At 40.3% G+C, this 20,803-nt stretch overlaps 1 protein-coding gene across 6 annotated transcripts in view; it reads right to left on the reverse strand.

Moving 5' to 3' along the window:
- Positions 1-20,803, reverse strand: part of Ctnna2 (catenin alpha 2) — a 1,149,154-nt gene that overhangs the window by 256,538 nt on the left and 871,813 nt on the right. For all 6 annotated transcript variants that reach the window (XM_087656637.1, XM_087656638.1, XM_087656636.1 and 3 more), the window contains one exon: positions 14,408-14,560. In XM_087656637.1, coding sequence (XP_087512763.1) covers positions 14,408-14,560 — 153 coding nt within the window. The remainder of the gene's footprint in view (positions 1-14,407; positions 14,561-20,803) is intronic.

The following is a 20,803-nucleotide window of genomic DNA, read 5'->3' on the forward strand; positions in this document are numbered from 1 at the left end:
TAATGCTCTTTTGGTCCTCCTCAGAACTCTGAGACAGCCATGTATACGGCTGAAATCTTCACTACAAACTTTCTGTATGTAACTGACAGTAAGTGTGAATTGTTTTCTTTTTGATAAGGACAAAGTGACACCCCAAAATTGGAGAAGAAAGGAACAAAGGGTACGTATGATTGGCCACACCTGTAATCTTAAAAGCACAACCAGGGCTATGTAGATAGACCCTGTTTCAAAAAAAGAGAGGAAAAGAAAAGGCTGATTTATAATTCAGTGTGTATGTATATGTGTGTTTACGCACCACTGAATGATCCATTACGCCAGCCCTGTAACTGTGAAAATCTCAGGTGTTTGGTAAGGAAACCTGCCACATGTGGACAGAAACGCATTTTAAGATGCTTTGCAGCAAAAGGTACTACATATTTCCTGTAGAATTTTTTCAGCCTACACGGAGGCTGAAGATGTAGAAGATGCTAGTGACAATGGATTGTAGACTTGCCTGCAGACTAAGTAGTTTTGTACACTGAAAATACGACATGATTTGACCTATCAACAAACAGCATTCAGATAAAGAAGTTGCTTTGATGCCCACAATAAAGTGTCTCAGAAAGTCAAGTCCTTTCAAATATATGCCTTCAAGTATATGTTACATAGTACTTTGGAGAGAGGGAGGGAGGGAGGGAGTGAGGGAGCGAGGGAAGGAAGTGAGGGGAGAGAGAGAAAGAGAGAGAGAGAGAGAGAGAGAGAGAGAGAGAGAGAGAGAGAACAAAGAGAACAAATGTTCAATTTACATCCAAACTGGTACAATGTCCACCTACTTAGTCTGTAACCATAACACCTAGCAGATGTTTGCCCCACAAAGGGATATTGTTCATGTTGCACCCATATGAGAAAGATACCCACACATCCTCCCACCTCTTAGTGTCTACTGTAGAGGACGAAGCAGCCTCATGCCAATGCAGTTCATGAGAGAGGAAAAACCAGATCCTCCAATAGAGGGAAGGGCAGACAAGGAATAAGGGCAATCCATGCTCTTGAAGAAGGCACTGCCAATGCTTCTGGAGCTGTGGCTGGGGTGAGATTCTTGCTGCCATGGCAATGAGTATAACCGAGAATTGAAGAAATCATTTTGGAGGAGTATGAGGAAAGGAGGGGCTGACTCAAGCTGAGAGGGCAGAAAATGTGGTTGCCAAGAGCTCTCCCGTGCAGTGCTCTGATTCATAACTTAAACCCCTGATGTGTCACTGCCCTGGGAGCAATTTACTCCTCTCATTGGCTTCCCAGAATCTAGCTGACTTCTGCCACACTTCCCTATGTTGTTCCAACTATGAGAAACCCTACAAATTGACATTTAATATTGCTATTTATATTCTCTTGATTGTTTCAAAGGGATAAATATAATAGTCAATGAATTCTGTTTCCTTTCTGTCTTTTTTAAAATTACAAAAAGCTATATTGTGAGGAAAGGTAATGAACCTGTTTCAGATCCTCACCACCATTACCACCAAAACCAAGAACAACACACACACACACACACACACACACACACACACACACACACACACACACACTACTTAAATACTCTAAGGAAATCATCCACAGGACGATCTCCAGATTGGGAAAGTCAAGTTCCTTGTTTTAATTCTGCAAGAATACATTTGGAAGGAATTAAGTTGTAATACTCCTATTGTTTAAGCATGAAAAGGACAACTTGTCAGCCTGTGTAAGCAATTAACAGTATTTTCATGGCCAATGACATTTGCTGAAAATATTGAAGCAAGTCCCAGGCTCCTGGGGTATGTGACTTTCACACGCGACAACAGCCCCAAAATGTTTGAACAAGAACAGGCAAGGACGGCATTCTGGTTGGAAGGAGAACCAACTGAACTTCTAGAAATTACAGCTGTATTGCAGTTTTATTTTTACTTTATATTAAAGGTCAACTAAACATCATTTTCCCCTGGGGACATTTGTGTTGTATTTTACATATGATAAGGGAGAGCTGTTCTTTAGGTCTTAATAGACCTCCACATACTCTCATAACTTAAATTGGCTTTGGGGACAAAAAAATCTTGTTAGAAATTGGAGAGAGCACACTAAAGCATTTCCTAACACCTAACATTCATTGGAATTGTGTCCACTCACAAATGGGTACTATTGATCCTGCAGATAAAGAAAGCATGGGTGCAGCAAGATGGCTCAGCCAGTTAAGGTCTTGATGACAACCCTTATGGCCTTGGTTTGATCCACAGGCACCTTGTTGTAAAAGGAGAAAACCAATTCCATAATGTTGTCATCAAACCTCTATAGGTATGCTATAGCATGCAAGAACATGCAACCAACAGTGACACACACACACACACACACACACACACACACACACACACACACTCATTGTGATAACAATTCACCTAAACTAATTATCTCACATAACTGAATGGCATTTAATATGTGAATTGTTCCTCGTGCCTGGCATTGACCTCTGTTTTTTCAATGGCTCACATATTTACAAGCTGAAGGGGACCTCAAGTCATCACAGAACACACACAAACACCAAATTCTTGGCACAAAGGATATTGATTATATTCAAGAGACAAGAGGGGTTGAAGCTACCTCTGGATCTGACAAGGATGGCAATAGGTGTTTCTGCATTAGTTCCTTAGAAGACAAGGTGTGTGCTAGGATGAGTTGCAAATTTCTGATTGGACATATTAGGCAGTGTATCCAAATAGTGAGTTTTGTTTGTTGGACCTTGGAGTTTTCGTCAGGCGTAAGAAAGTGGCCAAATAAGGGAACAGTACTTGGTGGCTAGCTTTAGAAATCTAATCTAATAGTTTAGCAAGAGAAAGGCAAGTGGGGAGGGGGAAGGGTAAAACCTGCAGGTGTCTTGCAATGGTTGGGTTTGCTAGAAAGCCCTTTAAAGGTCAAAGGAGATTCAAAGTACTTACAGCTGTCAGTCATGGACCAAAGTCATGGCTTATATAAAGGGTGATAAATCCATATTTCTGTCCTTTGGTGGTCCAGAGAAGCCTGGGTTCCCCCCAGAAATCCCGAACTTCATTTTCACCTAAGACGTAGAGCCAGTAACATACCACTAAAGTAAACCGTTCTTGTCACCTCCGAATACCTTAGACCAAGGGAATTATTTGTTTTGTCCTTTTTTGTAATTTATTTTTATTTCATATTCACTTGTGTTTTGTCTGCATGTAAATCTGTGTGAGCGCCCTAGAACTGGAAATACAGATAGGTGTGAGCTGCCCCATGGGTGCTGGAGATTGAACCTGGGTCCTCTGGAGGAGCAACCAGTACTCTTAATTGCTGAACTATATCCCCAGCCTGTATTTCTTTCTTCCTTTGTTCTAGAATCTGAAACCTTGAATCACATAGTGACCAAGATAAGTGAATCAAAACTCCATGTCTTATGTAAAAACCTGAAGGTGAAAGGTTAATGCGATGGGTTCATTCACAATTCATTACGGGGTCACAAGAAATCCCAGGGTCCAAAATCAAAGGAGCCAGTGTTGTGTTTTAAGTTAAAGGTTGAAAGAGCTTTTCCACTGAGCTACAATCTGGCCACTGAGCCTCTCTGAAGTTCATTTCTTCCTTTTCCTAAATTTAATGGAGTCAGGGTAATCTAAAAAGTTGTTTTTAGTTCAAAAAGCACTGTCTCAATGCACCAGCCTTCCAAACTATGGCTGCAGGCTGGCTACAGGGCTTTCTACTATAAAAGCACTTGTCGGTAGCAAAAATTGAGTACATGAACATTCAAAAGTGATTTTACCTAGGCAATTAAAATTTTCCTGCTCTTAAACAAACCCCATCAGTTTTAATTGGACAAAAAATTTTTTCAATTTTGTTTTGAAGGGGCATGACCTTAATTTGATAAACTTATGCTCTAAGGTAGATTTCAAAGTTAGCAGAATAGTGTCTTGGTGCATGTTAACAATTGCAGAAAACAGAAGAATACAAAGTTACACACACACACACACACACACACACACACACACACACCTAGCTTCTAGATGATGCAATGGCAAAATTATTTATTTGTACAAGAAAATGTCAAAGGAAAAACCTTTCCTACTTGTCTGCAGCAAAGAAAATGAACATAACCTTTTAATGTCTGATCTGGCCACATCACTATGAAAGTGCAGACACTAGGCTTCTGGGAATCTTTCTCGTACATCTCTCACCTCTTTTTGTTCATTTGGAGAAGCTAGACCAAAATCATATGGCCGTCATGCTGGCTATTGTGGAGACTGTACATGGTTCAAGAGAAAATGTGTATCAATAAATAAAAGCGTGATATGCAGACAAATCAAGAGCATGTATGGATGGGCAGCGGGGGCTGCCTCAGGTTCCCTAAACCTGGCTCTGGTGCTCATCCACCCTCTGGTGACTTTGGGTCTAACTTCAGTTTCCTTGAGCATCTTATCTGAAAATCTATGATATATAATAATAAGTCTCATAAAGAGATGATAGGTGAATTTTGCTTAACTATATCAGAGGGCATGAGCCAAAGGGTGGTTTGACTAACTTCTCCTTAGGTGTGGACAACTTAATTACTTCATGTTTACCGGATGAATCTTCACAAGCCTACTTACCTACTGGGATAAAGCTTCCGGGGTTAGTTTAGGTGGGATTGGTATGTGTGTAAATGCTAGAAAACCAAATTACCATGGAAACTCATAGTTGATTCCTCTTCAGAATGTTATTTTTAAACTGACTTAAATAATCGAGGCCCTCTAGTTTATATTTTGGCCATGTTATGAAAAGTTAAATTGAATCTTGACAAATGTATGAACATGGTCACTCAACAGTTGCAATAGAATCCTGACATGCAAACCATTCTTGGATTCCATTGTTTAAAAATCATTGAGAAATCCCAGCAGATTTTAGTCAAGAAGGCTATGCAATTGAAAATTTGTGGTATTAGTACATGAGTTTAACTTGTGACCCCACACCGACACATCTAAGCAGCCTTTGTGATTTACTGCACTAGAGTTGACAATAATTATCCTGCAAGAGTGTGTAGTACTTCAAGAAATAAATGTATAGCTCTTCTCTGTGATATAATTGAGACAGATGCTATCCAACAGCACTAATAGAAGAAGCTTACATTACATTTTTGAATAATGACTTTTGTGGCCAGGCACTTTATAAAAAGTGGCATGGTGGATTCCACTATACATTGTATAAGGACTATACGTTGTATTAGATCAGACCCAGGAATAATATAAAATTTTAGCTGAAAGATTCTCTGGAATCTGTGGCTTGGATCACTCCTGTTTTGTGCTAGCTGCGTGACACTGAACTAGCTATGTTTGCATCTTTGTTGTTAGTGTGTTTGTATATGTGCAAGTTCATATTGTATATCTGCACATACATATACATGTGCATGCAGGTGCCTTGGGTGTTGTTCCAGAGGTCCTGAGTTCAATTCTCAGCTACTACATGATGGCTCACAACCATCTGTAATGGAATCTGATGCCCTCTCCCAATACACATGCATCAATATGCAGATAGAGCACACATATACATAAGATAAATAAAAACATGAAAAAGTTTTAAATTGTATTAGATAAAGGAACAAATTCTGTTCTTATATTGATATATTAAAATCCTAAAGGGTGACAAGATTGCTCAGTTGATAAAGAGACTAGCGAATAAGACTGACAACTGGAGTTTAATCCCCCGGAACCACAGAGTTGAAGAAAGGAAGAACTCATGTCAGCTGTCTTCTAACCTCCACATGTGTGTTGTAGCATATGGGCGCACACACACACACACACACACACACACACACACACACACACACATGCTAGCTAAATAAATAAATAAATAATTTTTAAAGTCTAAGATGGACATTTCAGTTTTTATAAAATTCTTTGATAGCATCCTTTTGGAAAATAAAAAACAAGACAGTGTTTAGGAGTTAAGGAATCTTGGGAGAAAGAGTGACACTGGTTTAAATATGTCTGTAAATACAAATATTATTTAAGTGTATGACATGGTTGAGCCAAAAAAAGTCCAGCTCCTCACAGACTGAACATATATTTTTGAATTTTCTGTGGTCAATTGTGTGAGATAACCAAGGTCTGGTTTAGTGTATTGGCCGATCAGGCATGTGAGCTCGGAACAAAGGGGCACATTGATAATGAACTTATACTCTGAAAACCATGCAGATCCAATCTGTCCATGTAGTTTCTGATTCTTTTCTTGGCTTTCTCTTTGGCTCAGATGAATTAAGACCCTAGTATTTGGAGAGTCCTGTTGTATTTCTTTAAACCCAAGATACATGTGAGGTTTTCAGGGCCATGTCTATCAAACAGATGGGACCAGAGTCAGCTGAGAAAGACTCTGAGAGGGTAACCCATGCTTTTTGAAACTTCAACCCAATTTATTACCACAGAATGTCCAAACACAGAGCCCTCCCAAACTTTTCTGACTTACATCGTCATATTGAACACTAATGCTTTAACTCAACCTCAGAAACCCTACGCAAACTCACCATTTCCTTACCCCTCCACTTCAGTTCGAGTCACAGTGCTAATCCATGTGACCACTGAGATATCATCAGTGGTCTTTTCACTTCTACTTTCCCTACCCTTCCCTATCTATATTCATAGAGATGAGAAGACCTTGAGGATATCTAAAAAACATGATTCTCCTATGAATTCTGATATGCTACAACATTTCGGAGGACTGTGAGTCAACTAATTAGGGCTGACACAGAATATAAGGGCCAATCCAAAAGTATAAACAGTCATATAATCTGTTCTATACTTTATTCCTGGCAAAACCACACTTGTGCCATTTTGTGTTGATATGGCCTTGAGATCAGAGGTGAGGGATTTCTCTTTCTGCCCTGTTGGCCAACCTCTTATGGTCAGTGTACACTCACCCATGGCTTGTGTGCCAGTCTCAGTATGTGCCTGTTATGTGCAGATGTGTGCCTGGGAGAGCTTCTATCATAGGACTGCCTGTAGGTCTAATCTGACTGTGAGTCTCAAGCTTTTTTCAACCTCCAGGCAATTCCCTATTCCTAGCATTGGATATTGGACCACACTTACACAGTTCAACATTACACATTAAACACTTACACCTTGCCTCACATTTTTCAACGGAATGCATAGCCCAGGATACTCTTCTCTTTTTCAGTTTTCTTCCCCCCAAATCCAACCCTCACTTCTGAAGATTCAAGTCTGTTAATAACACCTGTCTTCCCTTCAATGTAACTCACAATCCAGGCTCTGTGGGTTCAATCCTGCCTCTGTATTCTTAGGAAATGTAAAGTTAAGTTTGAGGAGGTTTTGTTTGTTTTTGTTCTTGAGATATGGCTTCATGTCATTCACTGTTAACACTGCTCAATCTCAGTATGGACCTAAAGTTCCTCTTAAACACCGTATCTTCCTGCGCCCATCTCCTACACGCTGCAATTACAGGTGTGTGCCACCAGGCCTGGCTTTGTCCAGAGTTATGCTGCCAGCAAATGGATCAGCCTCAGCTCCTAGAAGCTTTTTCATGCATTGTCATTGAATGCAGCACTGTGGAAACAGAGGGATTACTGTAATGAGCTATCATGCCGGACATTTACATAAGCAGTCTCTGTGCTTAACTCATGCTCAGTTCTATAGACTAAGGTATGTCTTTTACTTCAAACCCTTGAATCTTTGTTAGAAAAAGCACCTCATCACTTCAGGCATGTCCACACAGTGTGTGAAGTCAAGACCATGAAAGGAGAACTGAGCCGACCTTGTCTCACTCCTCATTCCCCCAGGCTTGGATGTTGCCCACGTCAGAGAGAACCAGCATCCTCTTTGACAGCCAGTGCGACTCAGGCTGTAAACCTAAGCCTACTGGTAAGATGGAGAACCAGGAAGGAAGGATGGTAGAGTTCAGACATCACCTTTGCAGCTGCCTGAGAGTAACTCAAATATCAAGCATCAAAGAGGCAGTGCGGCAAGCGATTTCTACTCAGAGAAGGCAGCAGTTCTCCACATCGGTTCCTCCCAGACTTGAAATCCTCCTTGGTAGTAAATCAGAGCATTAAATAGGCACAATGCTTCTTTACTGTTGATCCCTAAGGTGACCCTTAGCATCCTGCAGACATACTATTAAGATACATTACCTCAGGGGCCAGCAAGCTAGCAACATTGCTAGTTGCACTTATTATTTTATTCCTTCTTTGGGCACTATCTATTTATTGAATTCTTGCTAGAGGCAGACACTCAGCTAGGTGCTGGGGTGTTGTTAGGAATCAATTAGGCATGGTCCTTTCCCTAAGGGAATTGGTAAACCAGCAGGAGTCATATCATATAGCTGTCGAGCTGTATGGGTAGGGTTCCAAAGTAAATGGGATACCAGGAAAGTGAGAAATGCAAGGAGCTGACCCCACCACAGGACATACTCCCGGAGAGCAGAACAATAGCGAGAACTGAGAATGAGGGGAAAGTGAGACAGAGGGCAGAGAATAAGAACCAGGTGGGAAGAAGCACAGGGTTTTCAACAAAGCAAAGGCATCATGTGGCTGATGCCTGGCAAAACAGGGGTCCCAAACAAAGGAGCCTGAAGGCTGCGAAGCGGGGTGGGTGCATCAAGTAAGCCACACGGGTTTTGAGGAAATGTTGGCCTTTGGGGCTGGAGAAATGGTTTAGTGGCTGAAAGCCCTTGGTGCTCTTGGAGGTACATCATACACAAAAGCTCACACAGGCTCTCATACCTAAACATGGATAAAAATGTTTATCCCTTGTATGTGTGTGTGTGTGTGTGTGTGTGTGTGTGTGTGTGTGTGTTTATTCCATGCATGTGTGTGCACTTGTCAGTGAGTGCACATGTAGGAGCCAGAGGTCTGTACAAGACATCAACCATCATCCTCTACTGTACTCTATTCTTTTCAAGGCAGAGTGTCTCATAGAACCTGAAGCTTGTTGTTTTTAGCTGGAGTTATTGGCCAGCAAGCCCCTGCGATAGTCACTTGATCCCTTCATCAACACTGGGGTTACAATGCATCACCCCCCCCATTTGTATGTGTGTTGAGGACTTCCAACTTCACTCCTTATGTTTGTGTGGCCAGTACTTTACCCACCGAGTCATCTGCCCTTTCCCAAGAAAAACAGGCAGCTTTTCCAGGATCTCAGACAAGCAAAGTAATTGATCTGATTGAGATATTCAGAAACCATCTCACTCTCTCTGCTGCATACAAAAAGGACTGGAGGGTTCGGGCAATGGAGAAAGGCTCAACCAGAGACTCTGCAGCTTCCGATAGCACACAGCAAAGAGGCTTTCTTTACCAGGAGAGCTGGGGAGACCGAACGCTAGGCAAGTTGACAGAGCAGTCAAGCAATGGGAAAACTGAGTGTGGAGGCTCAAGACAGCTGGACTGGCTTTTTGCATCTCATTTTCAAAATTAGTTTGTATTTTCATTGCTGCCATGCAGATTTTGCCCCCAATTCACATCCTCCCCCTCCCCCTCGCACATGACTTTGGTAGAGAGTTGCTGTAATTTGCATTCCATTTCTGCAAAACTCCATTCGATTTGCTTGGAAATGAGGTTCAACAGGTGTCCTCTGATCAGCTGTGCACATCCCTAGTCAGCCCGCCCTGGGGTCCTTGGCTAACCCACAGAGAGGCTGGATATTAGAGATCAGGGGAAAATACCAATATTCATTTTATTTAGTTGCAGGGAGATGTGCTGCAGTAGTTGGTCTAAAAATCAGAAAACAGCTGATCTGGCCTGCTTCACTTCTCCAGTCATAAGATCCAAGTGGAGGTTCATCTAGTTTTTTTCTAAAATGTTACAAATACTATTAATTTAAAAAAAAAATAAATAAAAGTTTCTGAAATGACCCTTCTTAACTCAGTTACAAGAAGTCAAAAATTCTTCCTATTCATATTTTACTGATATTTTATGTGCACTGAATGATTGTTAAGGATTTTCTAAGTGTGTGATACATTGTAACAGACCTGATTCAATAGCATCAATTTCTGGACTGGCAAGATGATTTAGTGGGTAAAAGTGCTTTCTGTCAAACCTGAGGAACTGAGTTCAGTCCCCCAAACCTACATGGGTGAAGGAAAAAAAACTCTACAAGGTGCATACCCTGCAGTGCACACTGAACACACACACACACACACACACACACACACACACACACACTCACACACACACTCACACACACACACAGAAAACACACATACACACAAATGAATAAATGAATGTGATAAAATAGAAAGAGGTATATTTTAAAATCCTTTTTAAATGCACTCATTTCTGTGAAAACCATATACTAAACTAAAGGAAAGTACCGGACCAATATTTTAAATATACCAAAAGGTATGGAATTCAATATAACTAAAATCCAAAGTCAAGAAATTCTGAAGGACTGAAATTACTGTCATGTAGCTAAACTAGGGAATGGGCTCCTGTCTTTTCTGGCCAACAGGATCCTTTAATGTCCTAAAATCTTGATGTCCCTCTCTGCTTGCTGCTCTGCCATCACAGGGTAGCATGTCCACTGGATGCCATGTGTACGGGCACAGAGAGGAGGCTCCAGAGGAAAGAACTGTAGAAGCACATGGAGTTCTTAACTGCTTACCTTGGATAAGACAAGCAAACCTTGAAGAACTGACCTGCTGAATATGCCTAAATGTGAGGTCCCTGTGTACGTTCACCTCACCCACTTAAAATGTGGGCAGCCTTTGCTGTCACTGAATACACAGATTTCTGTTTTAAACTGTGAATAATAACAGCAATAGCAAAACTTATCCCACAATCTTATTGAAATCATTTCACGCCTGGATTTCCACTTGTACACACGCTGGAGTGGTCCCTATGGGACCCATGTCCCAACTGGGAAAAATTATAAAAGAAAATGCAAAATGAAATAATTTGCTTAGCGTGATGGCGCACATCTGCCATCCATCTCAGCATTCTGACGCATGTGCTAGTGTATGGAGGCAGACTGGCCTACGTAAAGGACCCCTGTTTCGATAACAACAGTGTGAAGGCTTTCTAGAAACTATGCAAGATACGGCAAGGCAGGCAAATGTAAGCTATGCTGAAAGGAGATGCTCATTGAGAAGAGCCTGTCTCTCCTCATGCCACACAGCTTCGCTTCCTGATATTTGTTCATTCACAGAAGGGGACATGATGTCCTGAAGGGAGTATGTGTGGGGGTGGGATGTGGAGACAAAGACGCTGGCTAGATTTTATTAGCAAGGTAAGGACTAAAAATTAAGAAGAAACAGTATTGCATGTCGCTCTCTTTTAAGTTCATGTCTGTAAGTTAAATGGAAATAAACAGTTCCTAAAGGCAACGTAACTGAACCAAACAGAAACAAAAATCTGAGTCTTTTGAAATAAAAAAAAATTCTCAAATAAAACCCCAGTGAATTTCCCCAATTGTTTTTAAATAAAATATTAGATATTAGATTACATATATATCACATATATTCAAACATAAATATAATACGTTAACAAGTATATTAAATATTTAACATAATTTTTATTTCTGAACAACTTTAAAATTGTACAGATATTTCAATATGTCCATGTACTTGTGTGTATACACACACATATACATGTATGTACATGTATAAGTTATCCAGGAGGCAATATTTGGTATAGTTTTCCTGAGTCACTTCCTATTTTACATTTTGAGACAGACAAATGATATGATAAGACTGGCTGCCTGATCCTCCAGACTGGGATTTCAGGCACATGCTATCATACCTGTCTTCTCTGAGTGTGTGCCAGGAACCAAACTCAGGTCCTCATGCCTGCCTACTAATTCCCTTATTACCTCAGACATTCGTCAGACTACATTTCTCTCTCTCTCTCTCTCTCTCTCTCTCTCTCTCTCTCTCTCTCTCACACACACACACACACACACACATCTTAGGACATATATATGTATATATTGCACACATAAGTATGTTTTAGAAAAGGAGTAATTCAACTTACTTGATCTATCTGCAAATAACATCATGCATGGTCAAACACAGAATAATCTTTACTAAGATCTAGACATGTAATATATTTATCTTAGCATCACATTACATAGAGTCTGGGCCAACACAATAATTCAAGGCAGAAAAAAAAAACAAGGATTAACAAAGAAGAAATCTCACTGTCATAATGTATGGGTATATGGTTTTGTACACTGGGTTCTGAAAGAGTAGAAGCTTGTAGAATTAGCAAATGAATAAAAAAAAGGTCAAAGAATATAAAATCAGTATGTTATATAAACTATAATATTATAAACGTGGAAATTAAAAAAATCCAAATTCAAAAAGAGCATTTTTCAAAGTAGAAACAAAGTCCACAAACCACATTCATTGCTTTCTTTCAAACCACACACTCGTCCCTGCTCTCACTTGGACACTAAGATATTCCAAGATGCTGCTGGTTGCACCCATAGTGAGAACAACTAAAGCAAGGAAAGCAACATGTGTCTGACATGGCATCTGGGTGACCTAAGGTCCCTTCACCTGCCACAAGTAGGGGATCAAACATAGCAGCTGGAACCATCCACGTGAACACAAACCCAGGAGGGGAAATTACTGAGCATGCTCTGTCACTAGAGAAGGAAGAATGATTAGAAAAGACAGCTCATGCATGCGGACCTCATGCTTACTGAGTGTCACATCTGAATTCCAAAAGTGTCTTACAAATGAGGCCATGCCCAGAATTAATGACATCGACAATACTGAATGCAGGAAATACTGAACCTTTTCATCGTCGATGGTACACTGGCAATTCATATTTTCTATAAATTCTACAACTATTTATAGAAACTACAATACCTTACACCGGAAGGTATTTCTATATGCTAATACTGTTTTCTTTCATTTGAATATTTAAATCCGCACTGCATTCATTCAGTGATCCTGTTTCCTTCTCCTTCTTCCATTCACCCCTCCCCCACTCAATTCTCAACTCTTTTTCCATCGCTCTTTAACACCCAAATAAAATGGTCGGCCTGTTTTCGTTTCAGCTTGCCTTTAAATATCCATTCGATGATTTTATTCCTACTATGAATCAGAGGCTGACTGCTCCTCTGGCAGTGGGAGAGGTGCTGAATGCACATGACCTGGAAGTTCTGAACGGGTGCTATAACCATCTTAGGTGTCCAAGGATCACCACACATTGCCTGATTAACATCCCAGGTTGTTGTCTTTTTTTTTTTCTTTTTTCTTTAAACCATATCACTAATTCTGTTTTGGCCGAAACACAGCCACTTCCTAAACCCAGGCAGCCTAGCTATTATTTCTCCTCTGGATTGTGTTCCAATATCACTGGATATAATTTTGGACTTATAATGAAACTCCCACATATTTCTCTACCTCATAAAATGTATTTCAGATTCTGAACGTACATTAGGACTGGCCCCAAGATCTTTCAGCTATAGTAGTCTAAACAGCTCTTTAGGGGAAAAATCCATTTTTTCCCACAAATTTGCTATATGGCCAGTGTTATGAATGCCCCTCATACCCCCATACATCCTGCTTAACATGACATACCCATTTTTGTTCTGTTTTCAGAGCAGCTGTGATTACCCTCACAAAACCCTTATAAGATTGGACCTTTGAACTTTCCCTAATAGAAGGGGAGGGGAGGAGGATCCTAAGACCCTCATCTGAACGTTCAGAAACTCCCTATCCCCTGCCTCATCAAGCTTGGTGGAATCCTGCTCTAGCTGCTGTGGACTCTGGATGTGCTGGAGAATATAAGAGGTCAAAGTTTAACTGAGAGAGCCACTAGAGGTCTTCAGTTTTCTGAAGTCTTTACCCATGCTGGGATCAGCTTTTCGGTGATTACACTACTAGGGGTTATTTAAGCTCCAGCAGGAAACTCCTTATGAAAGTTTTTGTAAGTAATCCTGCAAGTCTCACTGGTTCTGCAAGCCAGGCTTAGATGAAATAATTGCCTTGATCTGTCCTTACAGCCCTATCTGAAGCCAACAGACATTTGCTCATGCCTTGCTAGGAATATTCACACCATCTAGGCTTCAATGCATGCAGTGAGATGGGGAGTGCTGAGGGTGGGAAGGAATGTTCTAAATTGTCCATCTGGAAAATTTAATTCCACTCCTTCTAGTCAAACCTACCATTTGGTACTGGGGACTCCTCACTACTACAATTTCGCCGCTGCCTGTTGGTCAGAAAAATTAGCAGAAACCTTTCACCATATGAAGAGTCATGACACACAGCAAGGAAGGACGGCTAATCACTTGATTCCTCTGTGAGGAGAATACGCAGAAAGGGAAGGGGGAAAAGCTTTTAGTACTTGGCTTTTTAAAAGAAAACCACAAAGCAGCAGTCTATTAAAACCTCAAGAGATATATGTAGAGAAATAGTGTATATCTACATCTTGTATTGTGAGACCTGAATCTCCAGGTCTGTGACTTACCTCCACCAGCTTGTTGGCATGTTCACGAAAAACTTGGGCATATTCCTTCACCTCCTTTTCATTCCCACTCTTTGCAGCCTCAATGAGAACCAGCAAAGGGACATTGGTTTCCAAGAAAGAATCTGATATGTGATCCATCACAGCTTTCCGAAGCTGTAGTTAAAAACAAAAGCAGACAGACATTAGGAATAGAATTGTCAATCTTCCTAAACCACCATCACACTTTCATTACCATATAAACAATTGTGATGGTTAGCTTAAATTGAGAAGTTGACACAACTTCGAATCTGCTAGAAAATTGCCTCAATGAGAGATGGCCTAGATCAGATTGACTTGTTGAGATATCTGTGGGGAATTTCCTTGGTTGTGTTCATTGATGAGGGAAGACCCAGGCCACCATTGGGAATACTATTCCCTAGGCAGGAACTCTGGACTATATAAATGTGAAGGAGGGTATGGTGACCTCTATGAAACATGCACACATTCATTTTCTCTCTGTTATTTGACTCCGTAGGACTAGTTGCTTTAGGGTTCCTCTTTCTTTGAGTTTGCCACAGTAATTAACCATAGCCTGGAATTATAAGTCAAGTAAACCCTTTCTCCCCTCAGTCAATTTTTGTCTGGATAATGATCACAGAAACAGAGCTGTAGCTGGAACAATAATAATCCAACTCTCTTTTGCATTTTCTCTTATCATATCAAAGAAAACGAGGCACATTAATGCATATATGTCTGTTTTCAGACTATATGCATTATACCTCTTAAAAACTGCATACACAAACTGTAGCTCAAAATACTGAAAAAAAGATTTGTTCTCATCCTTCACTGAACTGCCTATCTGGCTCTACGAACTCTGAATCCTGGTAAAGTTCAAGAGCTCGGGTTTCTCAGCAGTGGGGACCTCTAGGTACCAATCAGCCACTGTGGAGACCTTCACATGGAATGCTGATCATTGATGCCACTCTTGAAACTTCCACACTGTGTGGCTCCTGCCCTTTCACATCCACTGTTTGTGCTTTATAAAGCAAAAAGAGGAAACAACTGACAATCATAAAAATATTCCAGCCCAGGTGCTATGGTGATGCAGTTGCTATGTTCCAGGAAAACAAAATACTTAGAATTATGTTTCAAGGTAAGAATAAACAAACCCAAATCTTCCAACAATGCATAATTACACACCATTCCCAAACTATTAAAATAAGTGGGGCAGCTGCATAAAAACAAAATGAAACTATCCCTGAACAGTCACCTTGCTTCTATTTTATTCAGAATCATCTGAACATGTAGGGGCTACAAATACAAATAAACACAAGAGATGATGGTAAACAGTCTGTACATTTCCCAAATCAATTGATTAACATGCAGGCAGGACCATTTGGGAGAGCTTTGACAATGTAACATATTCACTGTGATGGGTCAGAAAAGGTAGTATGAATGAAGCCCTGTTTGGGGGGGACACTAATTAGCATAAAGGATGTATTTGCATGTCTGTGAGTGGGTTTGACTTTCCTCTGAAGTGTTTGGCATTTCTCCTTGTAAGATATGAGAAAGACTAGGTGAACTTAAAGTTACTTCAATACTCATTTGGCAAAAACCTATAAAATTACTTCCTGGAAATGATATCGGTTGTTTGTAATGTCATCTTTTAGGGGTATTATCATATGCCAAAACTCTAATAACTTCTTTCAATATTCTGTTGTTGAAGTCATTCAAAAATATTATGAAACATAGGACATTATTAAGGAAGCTCACCAAGAGAAAGAGCTGGGACTCAGACTAGTGAAATCACTTATATTCAGTCCTGATTGGGCAAGGTAAAGAAACAGCAAAGGGAGACCTGAAGGGACCTCACAGGGAACATTTCCAAGTAACCTGCCAAAGCTGCTTCAAGAGCACTGGTGATTCATGTAGAGAAGAAATTAGTAGAGATGTATTTTAAAAAAATAATGTGCAGGGACAAGTGAGACAAATAGGTGTAAGTCTTCCTAAGGAGTAAGCCATAGGAAAACTTGGGAGATTATCCCAAAACCAACCCACAATACACTTTGTTTTGTAGATGAATTTTATTTTCTTTTTTCTCCTCTTTTTTGGATATTTTATTTATTTACATTTTAAATGTTATTGCTTTTCCGGGTTTCTCCTCCACCCACCCTCCCACTCCCTCCTGCCTCCTTACCCTGGCATTCCCCTACACTGGAGCATCTTGCCTTCACAGGACCAAGGGACTCTCTTCTCATTGATGCCCAACAAAGCCATCCTCTGCTACATATGCAGCTGTAACCGTGGGTCCCTCCATGTGTACTCTTAGGTTGGTGGTTTAGTTCCTGGGAGCTCTGGGGGGGGGGTCTGGTTGGTTGATATTGTTCTTCCTATGGAGTTGCAAACCCCCTCAGTGACCTCAGTCCTTCCCCTAATTCCTCCATTGGAGTCCCCGTGCTCAGTCCTATTGTTGGTTGCAAGCATCCACCTCTGTATTTGTCAGGCTCTGACAGAGCCTCTCAGGAGACAGTTATATCAGGCTCCTGTCAGCATGCATTTCTTGGCATCTACAATAGTGACTGTATATGGGAGGGATCCCCAGGTAGAGCAGTCTCTACACGTTTCCTCCGTATTTCTTCCTGTGAATATTTTATTCCTGCTTCTAAGAAGGACTGAAGAATCCACACTTTGGTCTTCCTTCTTCTTGAGCTTCATGTGGTCTGTGAATTGTATCTTGTGTTTTCCGAGCTTTTGGACTAATATCTACTTCTCAGTGCATGCAAACCATGCATGTTCAACATCCTTAATCATCAGGGAAATGCAAATCAAAACAACCCTATAATTCCACCCCACACCAGTCAAAATGGCTAAAAAACTCAGGTGACATCAAATGTTGGCAAGGATGTGGAGAAAGAGGAACACTCCTACATTGTTGGTGTAATTACAAGTGGTTACAACCACTCTGGAAATCAGTCTGGAGGTTCCACAAAAAATTGGACATAGTACCACCTGAGGAGCCAGTTATACCACTCCTGGGCATACACGCAATTGATGTTACAACATATAACAAGGACACATGTTCCACGATGTGTATAACAGCCTTATTTATAATAGCCAGAAACTGGAAATAACCCAGATGTCTTTCAATATCTGTAGAATGGATACATTTACACAATGGAGTACTACACAGCTTAAACTGACTACATGAAATTCTTAGGCAAATGGATGGAACTAGAAAATATCATGCTGAGTGAGGTAACCCAATCACAAAAGCCACAATACTCTTAGATCCTATAAAACATAGCTGAAGAAGGAGCTCAGTGATACTAGACAAAATATCTGTATCTATATCAACTCTTCCTGAACTCTCAGGCAGAATTCGCTTACAGAAATGAAGAAAGTTAAACATCACAGAAAGCTGCGAAGAGTAAATTGTCCCTATATACATTGAAACTATACCAGAAAAATATGCCTATAACAACAGTTGAGAATAGTTTCCATGAATAAAGGGAATATAGCATTTCAAATTAAATAAAAAACTTTATAGACAAAATATAAGATGTAAAAGAATACAATTGTTTTAAGAAGTAGCTAGGAACTAAGCAAAATAGTGTATACCTGTGATCCCATATACTTGTGAAGTCAAGACAGGACCATTACCAGGAACTTGAGAAGCTAGATAGTGAGTCTTATACCGGTCAGAACTACAGTATATCACCCCCGTAAAAATCAGAATTAAAGAAATAGCTCAGTGATTTCAGGGCACTTGCTCTGCTTACAGAGAATGGAGTTGAGTTCCCAGCATCTATTTTAGGCAAACCACAGCAACCTCTACCCCAGGTCCTTGACCTGAAGGAGACTAGGCAGTGAACAATTTCAGCTAACACCATAGCTTCTAGCAAAGCAGAGCTTCACATAGAAAAGGGAAAAGTGGGTGTGAATTAAAAATTAAACTTGACAGGGACAGGAAATACAGTAGAAGGAAAAAGTCCACATCAGAGACTGAGGTTCCTGGCACCATACATATACATGCATACACACACACACACACACACACACACACACACACACACACACTAAATCTTTATAAAGAAACTAAGAATTACATTTTAAAATTCCACAACAAAATTGCAAATAATCAGGTTTGTTTTTTTTAAAAAAAAAAAGCAAAATGAATAAACACCATAGCAAGCGCCTGACAAGGAAAAGAGAAGGAAAAAAAATTCAAAAACAAGATTGGCAAGAGTTTAAAGGGATGTGAGAAAAGATGATAAATCAAAATAGGAAAAGAAATTCAATACATAGCTTCCAGGCATCCCTGAAGAAAGAAAGCCAAAATCGTTTTAACTACTTATACCAAGACTCATAAAGGAGAGAATTTCAAGCAGCCACAGAAAAGGTGTTCATGCACTGAGCCTTACCTCCCCCCCCACCAAGAAAAGGTCAAAAATGACAAAATGTAGCCTGGTAAGAAAGTATATATCTATAATCTTATTTCCCTAGGGAAACTGAGTCATAAGTTTAAGCCATGATGACAAAAAAGCAAAATGAGAGAGAGAGAAAAAGAGTCAGTAGGATAGGGGAGAGAATGGAAACTCAAGGGACTCGAGCATGAGTAGAAAATGGAAAACTTCATAAGAAATACCTACACCATGAGGGTGTTTTGTAAAGGACAAATCTAGAATCTATGAGCCAGAGCAGAAATGTCTGTCATGCTTCTCTTCCTTCCTGTGCCACATCAGACTTGATCAGTCTGTTCTAGCACACATTTATGCTGAGATCAATTCTGCTTCCTAATCTTTCTTAGCACAGTGCTCCAGGCAGCTAGTACTCATCAACCCTGCTATTTCCTACAGGATAAAAGCTTTCTCCTTTTGCTAGACATCCTTCAAATGGGAGCCTTCTTTACGTATAATTGTCTATGTCTCTAGGAAATCCAAAACCACCTTGAATTATAGAATTAAAGTGAACACTGAGTTTAGGTTCTTGGGCTGATGGTACTTTATTAAAAGATCTGGCAACTTAACATCTGTCCCATCACTGGCATGTGTAGAACAATCCTATTAAGAATTGAAGTCTTAACTTTTTAAAAAATATTACAATGGAAGGCATAGCCAACAAGGTCAAAGTTGGGTATATAAGAGTATGATTCAAATAAGGCTCAAAATTCTGAAGGCTTAATATTTTTCCTTGAATGTAGCTGCCCCAGGCTTTTCATGATTACTGACATATTTAACCACAGTTCCTTAAGCTTTGTGCTATAATTATTATTAAAAATGAAAGATCAAAGCAACGAAGTGACTGGGCCAGCAGCCATTCCAACCTAGAGGGCTTGACAAAAATTGAGCCTCATTAAGTCAAGCAAATTTTAGCCAGTGTGAAGGTCAGTGATGGTAATTAGTCAATGCAATACTCCACCCAAAGCTACTTTAATAAGTCAAGGTGCCTCAAGTGCACAGACTCCCATAATACTAAAGGTACTGGTCTAGCCTGTTATGGCACTGGTGAACAGAGGGTACTCATGAACCCAAAGGAAAAGCACTAAGAAGATAATCACCATGTTTGCATGACTTGTATTCTTTTTCCGAGAAATATGAGATTCATTGGTCATTATCTTGATGATACCACCAAGCAAAATCATTTTAATTGGGACACATGTGCATCTTAATGGGACTAAGAACCTAAATAAAACTAAATGAATAGCTCATCAGACCTTGTTTTTATTCTCCCACTACACCCATGCCCTATGAAATTAAGGCTTTGCTGGTCCAGTTAAAACACAGCCATCCATTATCGGAGCACCTATATGTAAATGGTCTTCACTGCATTTCACCAGATTCAGCCTTTGTCCTCCAGGACAGCAGAAACAGTGAGAATAAGAGTCAGGAAGCATGTCTTTCTGATGGAATTAAAAGCACTGAGAGAACCTCTGGAAAATGGCAAACATTTATTAAATTATTATGGCCTTTTTATGATTTCTCTATATAACTCTACAACAAAGTGCCGGTCTTCCAAGACACTGATTGGCCATGTGGTCTCGATCCAATGAGAAGCCAGATGATGCTCCCACCTGGCTCAGAGTTCTTGCTTTCTGCAGGTCCTTGAGAAGAAAACAATCAGATTATCCTTTTTCGATGGATTGGCAAGATGACACATGGAATCGCCTAAGCGCTAAGCTGATGTAAATGCCGGTAAGCAATTATCTTGATGACATTAATTGATGTGAGAAGACAATCATAATTATCAGAGGGACCATTGCCTGGGTAGAGGGCAGTGGATTATAGAATGTGGAGAAAGCAATGTGAGCAGCAGCACCATGAGTCCCCTGTTTTCTACTGGTGGTTGTGATGTAATCAGTTGCTTCAAGCTCCTGCTGCCTTGACGTGTTTGTCATGGCAGACTGTGTGTCTTTGAACT

Source organism: Rattus norvegicus, chromosome 4 (genome assembly GCF_021556685.1).
Source record: "Rattus norvegicus strain SHRSP/BbbUtx chromosome 4, alternate assembly SHRSP_T2T, whole genome shotgun sequence".
Taxonomy (NCBI): Eukaryota; Metazoa; Chordata; class Mammalia; order Rodentia; family Muridae; genus Rattus; species Rattus norvegicus.